General features: G+C 38.7%; 1 protein-coding gene and 1 pseudogene across 1 annotated transcript in view; one reads left to right on the plus strand and one right to left on the minus strand.

Annotated features, from left to right (window-relative positions):
• The window catches only part of TACR3 (tachykinin receptor 3), a 73,993-nt gene extending 70,469 nt beyond the window's left edge, over positions 1 to 3,524 (minus strand). The window contains exon 1 of the mRNA XM_025873725.2: positions 2,989 to 3,524. Coding sequence (XP_025729510.2) covers positions 2,989 to 3,524 — 536 coding nt within the window. The remainder of the gene's footprint in view (positions 1 to 2,988) is intronic.
• Positions 3,525 to 7,550: 4,026 nt separating this feature from the next.
• Positions 7,551 to 8,227, plus strand: LOC112825646 (translationally-controlled tumor protein-like; annotated as a pseudogene).
• The last annotated feature ends 9,029 nt before the right edge of the window (positions 8,228 to 17,256 follow it).

Below are 17,256 nucleotides of genomic sequence, written 5' to 3' on the forward strand. Positions count from 1 at the left end.
TGGCTCTACTGCATGATCTTGGGAAAGTTTAGCATCTTTTGAATAAATGTTATGTTTAAATGTTAAAGTTAAAAATGGTAAATTTGGGAAGGATGGTGAAGAGAAACATTGACCTGATTGGCAAATAATTCCAGTGTGTGTGTGTGTGTGTGTGTGTGTGTGTGTGTGTGTGCATGTGTATGTGTGTGGGTGTGGGTATGGATGTGTGGGGATGCTGAAGTAGACTTCCAGGCAAGAGGGAACTGTGTAGAACTGAAAGATGGTTTCTGAGCCAATAAAAAGAGTTTTGCAGAAATTTTTAACAAAACAAAAGGTAACATGTATCAGGATAAGACCAGAACCATGACCTCACATGCACATATTTGGTAGAACTACTAGAATTATACAAAAACAAAACAAAACAAAACAAAATGTGTGACAGTTAGCTTGATGTTCTCCATTTATAAAATACATGTGTTCATTAGGGGAATATCTATAGTCAGGTCTAAAATTTCCAAGTTCATAGGAGATTGTAACCATTTTGCTCTAGCTGAAGAAAAGCCATTTGTGCCTGAGTCAAAGCTGAAGTAGTTTTCAAGCTCAGAGGATCTTTTTGATTTTATGCAGAGGGACAGAGTGAGTTAAATATGTTTTCTATTTAGGCTGGGAGAATACAATTCAGTTCATATTAAATGAGGATAGAAAACACAATTCAATAAGACAAGTATTCACATCACAGTCTAAATGATGTATTCCTTTATCAATAAGAACTAATTAGGGAACTAGTAACCTTTATGATTATTTCAATAAAGCATTAATTACACAGGAAAATATAATTTCTGTGAGCACATACTATTTCCTATATCCTATATGGGGTGGGGAGTCCATGCAGCCATAACCAAAGGCACCATGACTCACCTGAAATTTCTCAGAGAGGGTCGACCTTGCAAACTTGAATCTATAAAGTAATGGCAAATACCACAGGACTAGCTTTTCCAGTTCATGTTTGATAAGACACTAGTGTAGAAAGATTCCATCCATCCAGCAAGGATGGTAAACTATTGAAAATTCTAATAACTTGTTATATTTGAATGATCTTTGATTCTAAAAATTATCTTAAACAGGTTTTTCTATAGGTCTGTATTGATTTTCATCAATTGAGTGCACAAAATATTACTTTAAGTAACAGTTTTTAAAAACATTTTCAGTAACGAAGCTGAGCATGCTTCAAATTTTGTTGCAAATTACATGCTTGATAAATTTTGCATTTTTTTGCTGATTAAATAATGTTTTCTACTAAAGAAATAGTAAAGAAGAAGTAAAGTATTCATTAATTTCAAATCAGTGACTGTGATGACATAGCATTATATTATCACTTAAAATAACTCCAAGACCACTTCAGATTTTGTCTAACTGTTGGCAGAAAATAACTGGAAAAGTACCCCTTTTTTCCCCTCAGACTTGAAATACCAATTTCACAACACTAAAATTTCATCAAATCTCATTAGGAATTATTAATATTTCAAGAAGATTGTGAGAATTTTATAACACGATATGCTAATTCCCTTCCTGATCCCATTGAAAATCACGTTTACAAGTAATTTGAAAAAAGAAGGAAAAGGAAACCAAAACAAAACAAAAGGGAAGATGCTCAAGCTAAAGGAACATTTGTTTCTATCTTGGTGGAGCAAAATTAGAGGCAATTTCACCTATTCCTCAACTTGGGGCTGATTTTGTTCCTTCTTTGCACTCACTCGTGTTCCTACAAAAGTGAAGGAAGAGATACATGTGGAAGATCAGAGATAAAGGGAAGATCAATTTTGGAGGCCTTCTAAAAATGCTAATGTAGTAAGAATATTAAGTCTCATTTCATTTTGGAAACAGGTTGTTAATATAGAAAAAAAGTGCTCTTTTCTTTTCATGGTCAAGAACTTTGAGGCTTGAAGTTAAAGTCATGTCAGCCCCCTACATCCCCCATGCAGCTGCCAGTCACAGAACAGACACGAATCAACTGGTGGTGTTGGGTTTTAGAATAATACTGAATTAGTGTAACCAGCTTTCAGTAATAAGTAGGGGTTTACCATTGTCTTAACACAATTAACACAATTATGCGTATTTCATAATGTTCAATAGGAGAAAGCAAATGCAAACAGAAATTTTAAAAACTAAATTATGAGGACAAATATTGGCAGTCTATCAGGCTTCTTTTAATTGCTTAAGGATCTCAGAATCCCCACTGTAGATGGGGGAACATTCTAAAAAATCATCTTAAATAGCTATAAAGTGGTACATCTCATTATTTAGGATCCTCCCCCCATCGTCTGAAGCATTTGGCTGGAGGTAATCTTCCAGGAACAAGGTGTACCCAGCTCATAGCCTCCTCAGATTATTGAAAGTGAAATCTAACCCAAGTCACTGTGGAAACTTTCAGCATAAAGCAATCTTTTGGAGGACATCGTTACCTCTATTGGATGTTCCATGACTGGGGGGCCAAGCCAATATTGGCCTTGGAGCAAGGATAGGGAATAGGGCTGGTGGGGTTGAGGACCAGCAGACCAGGGAGAGGGGGGAAGGGTGGAGGGTGACTCATCGTCCATTTCTCTGACAGAATAGTGACTGACAGAGAGAAGGAAGACCAAAAGGTACCCTTTACAGAGAATGTAAGTTTTGTAGCAATAGTTTGAAGCCATTTGGGAAACTTGCTAGGATTGTTTCTAGCTGAGTTTGTCCCTCTTGGAATGACAGATTTTCCCCGTCTCCCTCCTTGGTCTTCTCAGTCCCTCTAGATGCTCTTAGTGGGATCAGGGGTTGGGGAGAGTGAGGGAGGCCACAGAAGCAGAAACTGGTTCGGCCAACACCATGTGTTGGTGCCCTCCTTTCTCCAAGAACTCTTTCCTAGGCCCTTTCCTTTCATCAAATCCATCTTGTCACCATGTCCTTGGTAACCTTATCCCACTGCCCAGCTCTTCTCTCTCCCTTTTCCCCCATTCCTCCCTATTCTCTCCTCACCTGTCCACCGCAATGGCCGTCATAGAGTAGATGCTGGCGAACACCGCCGTGATAGGAAAGAAGTTCTGGAAGCGACAGTAGTTGGCGCCGAAGTACCACTCGCTGTGAAGCGCATAGATGAAGTTGACTAAGGTGTTGAAGGCAGCCATGGAGGCGTCGGAGAAAGCCAGGTTCACAAGGAAGTAGTTGGTGATGGTCCTCATGCGCTTGTGGGCCAGGATGATCCAGATGACGATGAGATTCCCGAAGACCGCCACGGCCACCACCACGCCGTATGCTAGGGACCAGAGGGCGATGCGCCAGGACGGCTGCACGAACTGGTTGGTGAGGTTGGCCCGGGGCTGCGTAGGCGCCGGGGAGGCAGCAGGCAGTCCCGGCGCGGAAGAGGAGGCCGAGAGGTTGCCGGCTTGGACCAGCAGATGCAGCCACTCAGCCTCAGCCGCCCCTGCCGCGAGCGCCGCACTCAGGTTCCCGGCGTCCGCGCCCGCGGTGCCCGCACCGTCCGTCCAGTTTGCGGCTGCGGCGAGAGAGCCCATCGCCACGGGTCTGCAGCCCCGGATCTCCCCACTCACCGCCGCCAGCCGGAGCCGACTCCCTCGAAGTTCTTCTCTGCTTCCTGGTCCCTTTGCTGCTGGGCGGACCTCAGCCCCTCCTGGAAGCAAGGTGGAGAAGCTACCGCAGCCCTTGCTGGTTATGAGATGCTTGGAGCCAGCAGGTGATGGGTAACAGGGGAGGCACTTTCTCGGAGGAGTTTCCGACTCGAGCAGGCAGGAAGAATGAGATGGGAGGGAAGGGAGACGTTAGGAGCTGTCACCAGCGGGGAACTCCGGGGTTGCCTCTTCTCTGGTTCCCGGGCCCTGGCTGGAGCACTGAGGTTCAGGCGCTGCAGCTGGCTTTATAGTCTCGTACAGTCCCCTGCTTTGGTGACGTTGTGGGGGCCGCGGAGCTGACGAACCCCTTCGCAGGCTATGATTGCGCTCCTTTCCTCCGTCGCGCCCTTCGTATTTCATTCATTCGCTACTTGTAGCCACGCAGCTGGAGCGTGGCGGGTTGAGACACTCAGGAAGGGCTGCATTTTCTCAGTTGTAATTAAAATCTGTACATGATTGATTTTTCCTTTTTTAACTTCAAGATATTTTTGCTGAGGTCCCTGCTCTCAGACATTTCTTATGGGCTGTTCTTTTCCAAACCAATTAAACCATTCATCCCTAAAGCAGAGGCACTATCCCAGATTTGTCGTCAAGAGCGTGTGTGTGTGTGTGTGTGTGTGTGTGTGTGTGTGTGTGTGTGTGTGTGTAAACTGCTGCAGGCTGCGGGTACAGCTAGACGCTCACTTTGGTAGGTGTCGCTGGCCTTTGGAATTTCGCTCCACTTTCTGCTTGTGTGTGTGTTCTCACTTCTCAGATCCTTTTTCCTCACCCTCTTCCGAAGTCTACCCATTTGTCCTATTCTAATCTCTGTCACCAGAAATCAGTTTCCTCTGCCTTCCTCCCGGGCAGAGACTGGTTTCTCCTGGAGGATTCTGCTCACGTTGGAATGCCATAACACACTGAGGGTAAATCAGAAACCCGAGAGGCAGATTTTTTTGAAATACGATGACAAGACTTGAATCTCTTCATTTCTCTGGTGTGAACATATCTTGTAAGCAATCTAAACACATTCATTTGGTTATATGGCTTTGGACATTTGGCGCCTTAGTTTTCGGGCTGACCATGAGGACACTCTGATAAGGGTGAGTGACAGTAACCTGTTTCCTGTGCAGACCCGGAGGGCCTGACTTCTTGAGCTTTGGCTGGGAGCAGGTGAGCAGCAGTGTTTATGGAGTGCAAGCTGGAGATGGATGTGATGGGCAATTTATCAGTATGTTCCAGAGAGGAAACTGTTTATTAGTTTCTTGGAGGCAGGAATAACAGGATTGGGGGTTAAACATATTTTAGCAACCTCCCCAAAACATTGACTTCTTTAAACCCAAGTTTCCTCATTTGAAAGTTAATATTTAAAAAAATCTAATTTACAGAATAATTAGGGGGCAAATAGTTTTCAACAGACTTTCAACAACAGAAGGCAAGGGGAGACCTCAATACATGTTAGCGTCCTTTCTTCTTGTTATCATTGTTTATTTCATCTAAACATTTTCAGGTAAAATAGACTGGCACAGAAAGTTTTATTAGCTTCAAGAAAAGGTAGCATGTGATTTGTGAACATTCTGTATTCTTTAGTTTCCTGGTGTAGAACATATTTCTCCAAAACTCTGCAGTGATTATTATACAAGTAGACCTGGATGTCTGGTAATGAATAATGTTTTCTTTCTTGTAGTTTTTATGACACACAAGGTAGTGTATAGAAATAACTTTGAGGCAACCTGATAATAAATATATTGATACAACCCTGCTTCAAAATAAATGCATGCTGAAAATTATCAAGTTATTATTTATGATTTCTTCTCAGAAAGACCTGTGAAAATATGTGATAAATCATAAAGGAATTTAATAGAGATTCCACATGTCCTGTTTACTAATTCTAAACTAAACCATTTTCTTTTGAAAGGCAGATTATTTCTTTCTGCCAGTTCACGACTTAGAAATTACTTGAGTTGCAAATGAAAATCTCTTTCTTCCATAAGGAAATCAAGGAAGAATTAAAAAAAAATTGTATGACATTCATCAGTCATCAAATAAGTCATGTGGTCGCTTGGTAATTTTGCATATTTTGATCAAATATTTAACATTGTAAAATTACCTAGTTGTGTAGAAATCCATTCAGTTTATTCTGTGCTTTACTTATCCCATACAGAGTATCAGGTCTGTAATTCCGCCTTCATTGGATTTTTCCCTGAGTGGAAATGATATGAAAAAAAAAAAGTGATAATGATAGAATTAGAAGTACTTACAATGAAAGGGGTTTATTTAAAAAAAACGATTTTTTATTTGTTTATTTTTGAGAGAGAGAGAGAGAGACAGCAGGTCAGGGGTTGGGCAGAGGGAGAAGCAAACTCCTCGCTGAGTAGGGAGCCGGATGCCGGACTCCATCCCAGGACCCTGGGATCATGACCCCGGCCGAAGGCAGACGCTCCACCCACTGAGCCACCCAGGCCCCAGTGAAAAGGGTTTAATGAGTTAGTTCTTTCCTTTCAGAGGAAGAGAGGGATCCAGGTCATGGCTTTCCTTTTACATCTGTCTTCCACAGAGAGAATGTCTGTGTATCCCAGTAGAAGATTTATTGTTCATTCATTGCTTCAGTCATTCCTCCCATCAGTGCTGAGGGTACTTCCTTCCAGGAGCTATGCCAGGTACTAGGATGGAGCAGGGAATCTATAGACATAAGCCAGATATGACTCCTGTCCTCGCTGAGCCTGCAGTCTAGCAATATTTTTGATCTTAGAGCAATTATTATGGATGGTGGAATAAGAAAGTACAGAGAAAAATGGGAGTGTTCAACTGAACAGGAGGATGTTGTGTTCACTGGATTCTGGATTCTGTCAACTTCACATAATTTCTTTGTAAGGAAAAGATATATGCACCTCTCTGTTTATTGCAGCTTTATTTACAGTTGCCAAGATATGGAAGCAACCTAAGTGTCCATTGATAGAAGAATGGATAAAGAAGGTGTAGTGTGTGTGTATATATATGCACAATAGAATGTTATTCAGCCATAAAAAATGAGCTCTTGCCATTTGTGACAACACGGATGGGCCTAGAGCATATTATAATGAGTGAAATGAGTCAGAGAAAGACAAACACCATATGATTTTACTTATATGTGGAATCTAAAAAACAAAAGAAACCAACAACAAAAAAAGCAGAAACAGACCCATAAATATAGGGAGCAAGCTGATGGTTGCCAGTGGGAAAAAGGAGGATGGGCAAAATGGGTGAAGGAGAGTGGTAGATACAGGCTTCCAGTTATGGAATAAGTAAGTCACAGGGATGAAAGGTACAGCATAGGGAATATATCAGTGCTATTGTGATAGTGAAGTAGGGTGACAGATCGTAGCCACACTTGTGGTGAGCATAGCATAACATATAGAGTTGTGGAATCACTATGTTGTACATCTGAAATTAACGTAACATTATGTTTGACTCTACTTCAATTAACAAAAATTTATTTGTAAGGATGAAATGAAGTGCCAAAAAATAGACTTGTCAGAAGATTATGCCTTGAAAAATGGGAAGGTTTAGAAGATAATGGCTAAGAAAGAAGCTTCCTTAGACTTCTTCCTAAGAGAATTTGGTGAATAGTCTACTCATTGTAGCTCCAGAATCTGAATCCTGCCCTGATCTGAGTCCACTCTGCTGGTTTCCTAATTCCTCTTTCTATTACTATAAGAACTCCAAAGTCTTAGTCCTGGACTCCCGAGGGAAGGAGGACAGGCAGAGGAAATGGTAACATACCAGAAGGTGACTCTTGGAGAAGGATCCTCTCCTCTTCCATTTAAAACTTGGGAGTGTGGCTTTTCTGCCCACTCCCTCCTGCCCGCCAGTGCTGCTCAGGCTGTACCACTAGCTCAGAGCTCTTGGCTCTGGCTAAACTAAGTCCACAGTGGTCTCTCTCCAGCTGCCCTCATGATCATCTACCAGGACTTCCTCAGCCACGATGAGATGTCCTCTGACATCTGTAAGATTTGGGAGATCGCAGATGGGCTGCGCCTAGAGGTGGAGGGGAAGGTGGTCAAGAAGACAGAAGGTACCATTGATGATTCACTAATGGTGGAAATGCCTCCACTGAAGTCCCTGAGGGCAAAGGTACTGGAAGCACGGTAATCACTGATGTTGCTATTGTCATGAACCATCACTTGCAGGAAACCAGCTTCACAAAAGAAGCCTACAAGAAGTACATCAAAGATTACATGAAATCAATCAAAGGCAAACTGAAAGAACAGAGGCCAGAAAGAGTAAAATCTTTTACGACAGGAGCTGAAGAACAAATGAAGCACATCCCAGCTAACTTCAAAAATTACCAGTTCTTTTTAGGGAAAGCACAAATCCAGATGGCATGGTTGCTCTGCTGGACTACCGTGAGAATGGTGTGGCCCTATATATGATTTTCTTTAAGGATGGTTTAGAAATGGAAAAATGTTAAGGAATTTGGCCATCACTTTGGATGCATCATGTATTGTCGTAACTAGCTGCTGCTCTTCATCCATACAACACCAGGACTTAGACAAATGGGCCTGATGTCATCTTGAGCTCTTCATTTATTTTGACCTTGATTTATTTGGAGCAGAAGCATTGTTTTTAAGGCATATTTCTTTTTTTTTTACATATCATGTAGGTTAGCTGAAGATAAAATGCATTTAAACTCATTTGAGAGAATGTCTCTTAGCTTAATACATATTTAAGTCGATCCTGTGTAGCACCCTGGAGAAGTTAGGGCCTGGTTGTGGACTACTGCTAGAAAGCATAAGACGGCCTACAGATAACTTCTACAGGGAAAACTTCTTCTGGGACTGGAATAGGAAAAAAAACAAGAACCAAAACTCTTAATTCTGAGTTCAAGTAAAGGGAAAGACCATGCTCATAGTGGTGCCAACATTTGAAGTGACTCCTTATACATTCCATCACGTACAAACGGAAGTAGTAGTTAACTCAATGACATTATCAAAAGAATAAGAAGAGACTAATATAGTAAGGAAAAAAACCCTGGGGAATGTGTTTGAGCACATTTAAAACCTATGCAAAAGCGTGAGGCTGCTAGGAAATAAGCCAAGCATGGTATCATAGGAGATGTTAATAGGTTTTACATAATAGTGATTAAATCTTGGTTTGACTACATAAATATTAATACAAATTATGATCTTTTTTTAAAGATTTTATTCATCCACTTGAGAGAGAGAGAGAAAGTGAGACACAGAGCATGAGCATAGGGGGAGGGACAAAGGGAGAAGGGAGATGCAGACTCCCCGCTGAGCAGGGAACCTGATGCTGGGCTTGATCCCAGGACCCCGGGATCATGACCTGAGCTGAAGGTAGACACTTAACAGACTGAGCCACCCAGGCACCCCCAAATTATGATCTTTTATGTGAATGTTGGTTATTTATTCCTAATGAGAAAAGTTTATCTATTTTATTTATTTATTATGTATAATAGACTACATTTCTTTCAAGTTTTATTTGTTCTCCATATTTTTGTTTGGAATACATATTGGTAACGTGCCCCAGTAATTTGCTAACAATTTATAATAATAGAATGGATACTGATGACATGCTCTGCCCCCCCTTCTCCTCCTCTTTTTTTTTTTTTCCCTTACAACTCAAGGAAACCATATGGCATATTTCACACTTGTATTTTTATTTTAACAGTCCTCTTAAAAATAATAGGGTAGAATTTCAGGTATTGGTGCTGGCTAGTGGAGGAGTTATGTTCAGAAAAAGTTTGTCAAAATTCCAGATTTCTCTGACAACGAACTTCTCTTTGACAGTTTGTTTCGATATGTTCGGTGTTCCCACTGTGTTGAGATTTATTTTTCTTTCTTATGAATTTCAGATCTGATGGTCCACACTTTGACTCTTGCTTTACACTTTTTTCCTTTGTTATTTCATGATACTGCTTTGCAATTACATTGGGTCATTTCCACAAGATCAGGCTACTAAGTATTGCTGGCAATCAATCAATAATCAGCAATCGATACAACTCCACTCAATTGTGTAGACAAGTGCCTTGAAAATACTTGTTTTCTGCCAAACACCCTTTTCATGTGGCTCTATCAGTTTCCATTTCCCCAAATCCCAAATTTCCTTCAACTTTCTTCTTTCTCCATCATCCTTCTTCTGCTCAGCAAGTTATTTCCAATTTATCTGAAAAAGATTCAGAGCATCAGCCAAATTGGAGCACCCGGGTGGCTCGGTTGGTTAAGTGACGAACTCTTGATTTTGGTTCAGGTCATGATCTCAAGGTCATGAGATGGAGCCCTGCACTGGGGCTCAGCATGGAGTCTGCTTGAGATGCTGCTCTCTCCCCTTCTCCTGCCCTTCCCCCTGCTCTATAAATAAATAAATAAAATCTTAAAAAAACGAACATCGGCCATGAATTTCACATTTCTGTGCATTTCATCCACCTTTCATTATTTGTTATCATCTTGATGAGAGTGGTTTATCTTCTCCTGAAACATTCTTTTATCTAAAGTGCTACCTGTTCTTTCAACAACTCCTCTTTTCTCTCTCTCTTCAGCATCTCTTTTTTTGTCTTTAGGATTGAAACACATCTAAGAATCTACATTAAAATAACTCTTTTCTGACCACATTCCCTTTTAGTTACCACTTTTCTCTCTCTCCTTCTATTCCCACATGAGCTTCTTTAACAAAATATTTAAACTCATTATTTTCACTTCCTAACTCACAATTATATTCTTAAATATTAAATATTTAATACTCTTCTGTCAATGCACTGTCCTATCAATTTTCTGCATAATAAATTAAACTCTCATTTTCTGTCCTTAACTTCCTTGACCTCTCTGTAGCATTAGCATTTGACATTTATATCAGTTTGCTAGGGTTGTCATAACAAATTACCACAAACTGAGTGGCTTAAAACAACAGAAATTTATTCTTTCACAGTTTGGGGGGCTAGAAGCCTAAAGTCAGGATGTGGGCAAGTTTGGTTCTTTCTGGAAATTCTGAGGGAGAATCTATTCCATGCCTCCTTCCTAGTTTCTGTTGGTTGCTGGCAATCTTTGGTGTTCCTGGGCTTCTAGATGGTGTCACTCTAATTCTGTCCCTCTCATCACATGACATTCTTCCTGTGTATCTTTACATTACCTTCTCTGTGTTCAAATTAACCTCTTCTTATAATGAGATCAGTCATTGCATTAGGGTCAGCCCCAAACTAGTGTACCTCATCTTAACTTGATTACATCAACAAAGACTCTATTTCCAAATAAGGTCATATTCACAGGTACTGGGAGTTAAGAACTAAATTTATTTGGTGGGGGGGAGTAGAGGGACACAATATTGAGGGTCATATTTAAGGAAGGTTTTAAATTGGAGACTGACAGCTCAACTGTTGTATATAGATTTTGTGAATCAAGTGCTGGGTAGGAAGCAATAAATAGAGAGACTGTGAGTAAAGACAACCATGAATTCCTCCCCCCCTTCAATACTAAGTGTTGTTAATAGCCCTCAATGCAGTGTATGAATTACTACGGCAGTGGAAAAATGATATAATACAAAGTAATATATATCAGGAATCTTGATAATAATCTCACTCTTCAAGTCCAATAATTTCAATCCTAGTGATTTGATCTAAGGAAGTAATCAGAAATTCAGACAAAAATTTATGTACAAGGATGTATTTTAGAGTTATATTTATGAGATCAAAGATGTAAAAGGCATAAACATAAAATAATTTTGGCATGTCCAAAAACTGTATCCTAGTATCTTCAAAGATGGGCTTTTATCCCATCATTTGAAGAGCATGTTTTAAATGTTCTAAAATTAGATAGAAGGGATGGTTGCACAACACTGTGAATGTACAAAAAGCTATTGAATTGTAAACTTTAAAATGATTAAAATGGGGGCGCCTGGGTGGCTCAGTCGTTAAGCGTCTGCCTTCGGCTCAGGTCATGATCCCAGGGTCCTGGGATCGAGCCCCGCATCGGGCTCCCTGCTTGGCCGGAAGCCTGCTTCTCCCTCTCCCGCTCCTCCTGCTTGTGTTCCCTCTCTTACTGTGTCTCTCTCTGTCAAATAAATAAATAAAATCTTTTAAAAAAATAACATGATTAAAATGGTGGAATTTGTGTTATGTAAATTTTACCTAAAACAGGAAACAGTTCCTAAAAAGACCAAAGAACTAAGAATTCAGAAGGATTCATCATGTCCCAATCAAGCTTTACACAAAAAAATCAAGTCAAGACATATTCAAGTGAAGTTACAAGACCCCTGGGCTCATAGATAAGGAGATAATATTATATGCAACAGGCAAAGATAGTCAAATCACCTGTAAGTTTAATAAATCAATTTGGTCTTGAAATTTTACACATTACCTGCTGGAAGAGTGTTAAGGAATTCTTAAAAATTCTTCGGGAAAGGAAAATGTGTTCCAAGAAATTTATCCCAGTAAGTAAGCTCTTTTTCAAATATACGGATAATAGAAAGACATTTTCAAACATGCAGGGACTCAGATATAACACTGATGAGAGTTTTGTAGAACACAAACGATACTCCAACAAACCAAACAACAAGCAAGCAACCAAACAAAAAGATAATCTCTTTGTAACTAAAACCCAGCCAACAAAAGTGGACTGGAGTAGCTATCAGTTAAGACTGGAGCCATGGACCAGAGTTGGGTCTGAGACACAGTGATGACTTTGAGGTGATCAGTATCCTCACTACCAGTGTTTCTAAACATATGTGTGCACAACATAGTCACAGATTACATGAGGAGTAGTGACTACAGTTTGTATGCAAGAGAAAATCACATTATCAAAGTGGCCCTTGAGAATCCTCCATATCACCGATAAAGTATGATATGTGCATACACCGTGTTTCCTAAGGAACAAAATAGCTAGTCTTCAAGCTGGAATCTATTGCTGCTTCTTCAGTTTAGCGAAAAATAAAGCATTAGATTGTATTCAGAGTCCAGATGGTACAAAATGCACATTTGAAACACTAGAATCATATTTATTTGTGCAGAACTTTTACACAATGAGAGGTGAGAATGACTGAGTTGAAGATTCATTTCTCCCATCTCCTCTTCTCACTGGGACTATGCTAAATCAAGAAAATGGGAAGAGCATTACCTGAAAATGTAAATTATTTCTCTCCTTCCTTGTTTTCTCCCTACCTCTTTCCTTCTTTATTTCCTAAGTATATTTATTGGAATTTTAGAATATGAAAGGCGTGTATAATATAATTCCATAGAATTATAGAGTGATGATAATTTTGCCACCTGCATTTATACCCTCAAGTAATTTGGATACAATTTCCAAAGAAACAAAAACAAATTTATACAAATTCATTAAAAGAATTCTAATAACATCAAGATTTGTTTATTTATTTTTTTGTCTAAGAGGAGAAAGTGTTCTACACAAATAAGTATGGGGTGGTAGGTCAGATATCTGTTGGTTATCTACAAACACTGGCATTTCCCATGTTGATTCAAAAGATTCAGGTGACATAATTAAGAGAAGAATTAATCTTTCAAAACTCATTAAAGTATCTATTACTCTAAATTAAAAACTGCTAAATGTGTGTGTGAGTAGGGGTAGTTGGATAATTCAGCATTTTTTAGCTCTCAAATTAAGAGTTCCTTGGAGAACTCCTATCTGTTAATTAAATCAAAGTTAATCAGTAAAATTATAGGATTCCATGATTGGTATATAATTTCTGTGCTACACATTCATTTACTATCATTTAAAGGAGGAATCAGAAATTAGTGTGTACAGGAAAAGCTGATATCTTTATTTATGTATGCTTCATTTTGCTTAGTGTAATTTTTCATTTCAAATATGATCACTGCATAAACTCCACAAGAATGGAAATATATTAAAGAGAAAATAGGTTAAATTTGTTCAAAATAGTGCACAAAATTGGGGCGCCTGGGTGGCTCAGTCGTTAAGCATCTTCCTTCAGCTCAGGTCATGATCTCAGGGTCCTGGGATTGAGCCTCACATCAGGCTCCCTGTTCGGCGGGAAGCCTGCTTCTCCCTCCCCCACTCCCCCTGCCTGTGTTCTCTCTCGCGCTGTGTCTCTCTCTGTCAAATAAATAAATAAAATCTTTAAAAAAATAGTGCACAAAATTTTCTGGATACACATTTATTCCAAAATGTTCTTAGAGTTCTAAGAAGATTTCTAAGGACATAATCTATAATCAAACCAGCATTTTATATGGTTTAATCTAAATCTGGTTAGATTAAAAAATCAAATATAGCTAACACTGTGAGGTACAAATTACTTTCTAATCTTTGTACTATTATATACTGACTAGTGTAGTATTCAGCTGTTGATCAAGAGCTCAAAAGAAAGCATAAATATATATATGTTTATGCACAAATTTTATATATTGCATTATTGCATTAATGTATTTTATACATTTAAGATATTAATGATAAAGAAAGACGAAGCCATTGACGATAGTTTTTAAACATATAGGTAGGATCTCAGTATTTAATCTTCATTCACATAAAGTAGATTTGGTCATCGATATGAAAATTTTCCCTCTGTAATTATTTTGAAATGATATTAATAATGTTGCATAGGTACTTCCCTCACCCAACCTGTACAAACAAGTTGTTAGCAATCCCACTAATTCCATGGCTGCATACACAGTTGGGAGTCAACAGGTGTGTCCATAAATGGCTGTCCTAACTTTTATAGTATTGATATACTTCCTAATTGGTTGAAACACACATATTTTCCTTTTTTCCCCTTAGGAAGTTTTATCCTCTTTCCTCGGAACACTTGGAGTTCCTCGGTATCCCAACAATTAAAAATATAACACTCCACACTGAAGTACCTGTAGGTGCTAGTTTGCATGGGATTTACAAATGAGGGAATGATAACTCTATTATTAGGAAGTTGGTGCATTTTTTTTTTTTTTTGAGAGAGGGTTCAGGCACAGAGGGAGAGGGAGAGAGAGAATCCCAAGCAGGCTCCACGCCTAGCACAGAGCCCGATGTGGGGCTCAGTCTCACAACCCTGTGATCATGACCTTAGCTGAAATTAAGAGCCAGACATTTAGCTGACTGGCCACTCATGTGCCCCATGTTGGTACATTTTTAATATCTGCTGAGGCTGCCTCCAGTCATGTTGACCAGCCTGTTTCAATAGTACGAAGTCTCTCCCCCAGGTTTGATTGTATGTTTTGACAGTGCTTTTGTAACTAAATTGTATAAATTTTGAGAAGTGTTCCTGATCCTTTTTCCCCCATATACCCTGATTTTTTAAAATGTAACTATTTATTTTCCCTGAATAGAAGTCTTTCAGGTACATCTATAAGACATTATAGTACAGTTGACCCTTGAACAACAAGGGTTTGAACTGCATGGGTCTACTTATATGCAGATGTTTTTGGATAAATACAGTACAGTACTGTAAATGTGTTTTCTCTTCCTTATTATTTTCTTAACATTTTCTTTTCTCTTGCTGACTTTATTGTAGAAATACAGTACATGATATATGTAACATACAAAATATGTGCTAATTAACTGCTTTTGTTATTGGTAAGGCTTCTGGTAGACAGTAAGCTATTAAGTTTTGGGGGAGTCAAAAGCTTGGATTTTTGATTGTGTAGGGAGTCACTGCCCCTAAGCCATGCATTGTACAAGGGTCAACTATAGACATGTATATAGTCCAAAAATGTATATAGAAATGTAGTGCCATAATTGTTAACATCTCTATTTTATGAGTGAGGAAACTAACTGAGAAGTAATTTGAAACTTAACTGACAGGGCCAGCATTCAAATCCAGATGTTTCAAAAGCAAATCCCACAGCCTTAGTCAACCACTCTTTGGTCTCAGTTTAGTTGGAAAGTAATTGAAAGAGGCTAATGTGTTTTTTTATGTTAAATCATCACACAGAGTGTAACACGCAGGGTGAAATGAAAAAAAAATACATCAGCATTCCTTAAAAGTCAACAAAATAAAGCGAAAGTAAAGGGGAACATATTTTATAATTATTTATATTTCAGGTTATATTTAATTTATATTACCATACTGGTTATATATTTTGAGTGGAAATTAGTTCTTATCAATTTCTCATAGAAACAAAGGACCTATGAGGACATTTTACTTGATAGTTTTTTTTTTGCCTGTTCTTACAATTTTATTTAAATTGAATTCAAGTTTCTCTTCACTATAGGGTTTTTCTTCTATTTGTTAATGTTATCCTTGCTTTAGAAGGAGAATTCATTCATGAGTCAAAATGCTCTACCTGACAGGTAGACAGACCTCTCCAGAGGTTTTTTGCAACAGAAACAGTGCAGAATAAATCAGAATCAATCCACTTGTGGAAAAAATTTGGAGAAATATCTAAAGATTTTGTGTTTGCAAAGTCAAGTTCAGATCATTGCAATTTCTTTTTTTTCCCCCCAATTTTATTTAAATTCTAGTTAGTTAACATATGGTGTAAGGAGTAGAATTTAGTGATTCATCACTTACATTTAACACCCAGTGTTTTTCACAAGTGCCCTCCTTAATACTCATCACCCACCCACCTCCCTTGATCTACCTTCAGTTTGTCCTCTGTCTAAAAAAGTCTCTTATGGTTTGTTTTCCTCCATCTTTTTTTCTCCTTCCCAGATGTTCATCTGTTTTGTTTCTTAAATTCCACATGAGTGAAATCATATGGTATTTTTCTTTGACTGACTTATTTTGCTTAGCCTAATACCCTCTAGCTCCATCCATCTCCTTGCAAATGGCAAGATTTCATTCTTTCGATGGCTGGATAATATTCCAGTGTATGCATATACCACATCTTCTTTATCCATTCATTAGTTGATGGACATTTGGGCTCTCTCCATAGTTTGTTTATTATTGATAATGTTGCTATAAAAAAAAGACTTGAGTGTTGAAATGATTTCTTGATCCATGGATCAAGATGCCATAGATAATAATTCTTCCAATGGACTTTGGCAAAGTAAATTGAAAACCTTCAAGGACGGATTCACCATTCTACATACCATTAACAAAGTTCGTGATTCATGGGAAGAAGTCAAAATATCAACATGAACTGGAGTTTGGAAGAATTTAATCCCATTTCTCATGGATGACTTTGAAGGGTTCAAGACTTCAGTGGAGGAAGTAACTGACTATCTGATGAAAATAGCAAGAGAGCCAGAATTAGAAGTAGAGCCTGAAGATGTTACTGAATTATTGCGATTTTATGATGACACTTTAACAGATGAGTTGCTTCTTATGAATGAGCAAAGAAAGTAGTTTCTTGAGATGGAATCTGCTTCTGTGATACTGTGAAAATTGTTGAAATGACAACAAAGAATTTAGAATATTATATAAACTTAGTTGATAAAGCCGTGACAGAGTTTGAGAATATTGACTCCAATTTTGAAAGAAATTCTGTAGGTGAAATGCTATCAAACAGAATCACATGCTACAGAGAATTTTTTTTTTTGTGAAAATAAGTCAGTTGGTGCAGCAAACTTTTTGTTGTCTTATTTTAGGAAATTGCCATAGCCATCCCAACCTTCAGCAGTCACGACCCTACCAGTCAGCAGCTATCAACACTGAAGAAAGACCTTCCACCAGCAAAAGTTTACAACTCATTGTTGTTGCACTTTTTAGCAATAAAATATTTTTAAAGTGTGTACACTTTTTTTGA

The sequence above is a fragment of the Callorhinus ursinus genome, unplaced genomic scaffold, assembly GCF_003265705.2.
Source record: "Callorhinus ursinus isolate GAN/ISIS: 27379988/994484 unplaced genomic scaffold, GSC_fseal_2.0 scaffold4, whole genome shotgun sequence".
Classification (NCBI taxonomy): Eukaryota; Metazoa; Chordata; class Mammalia; order Carnivora; family Otariidae; genus Callorhinus; species Callorhinus ursinus.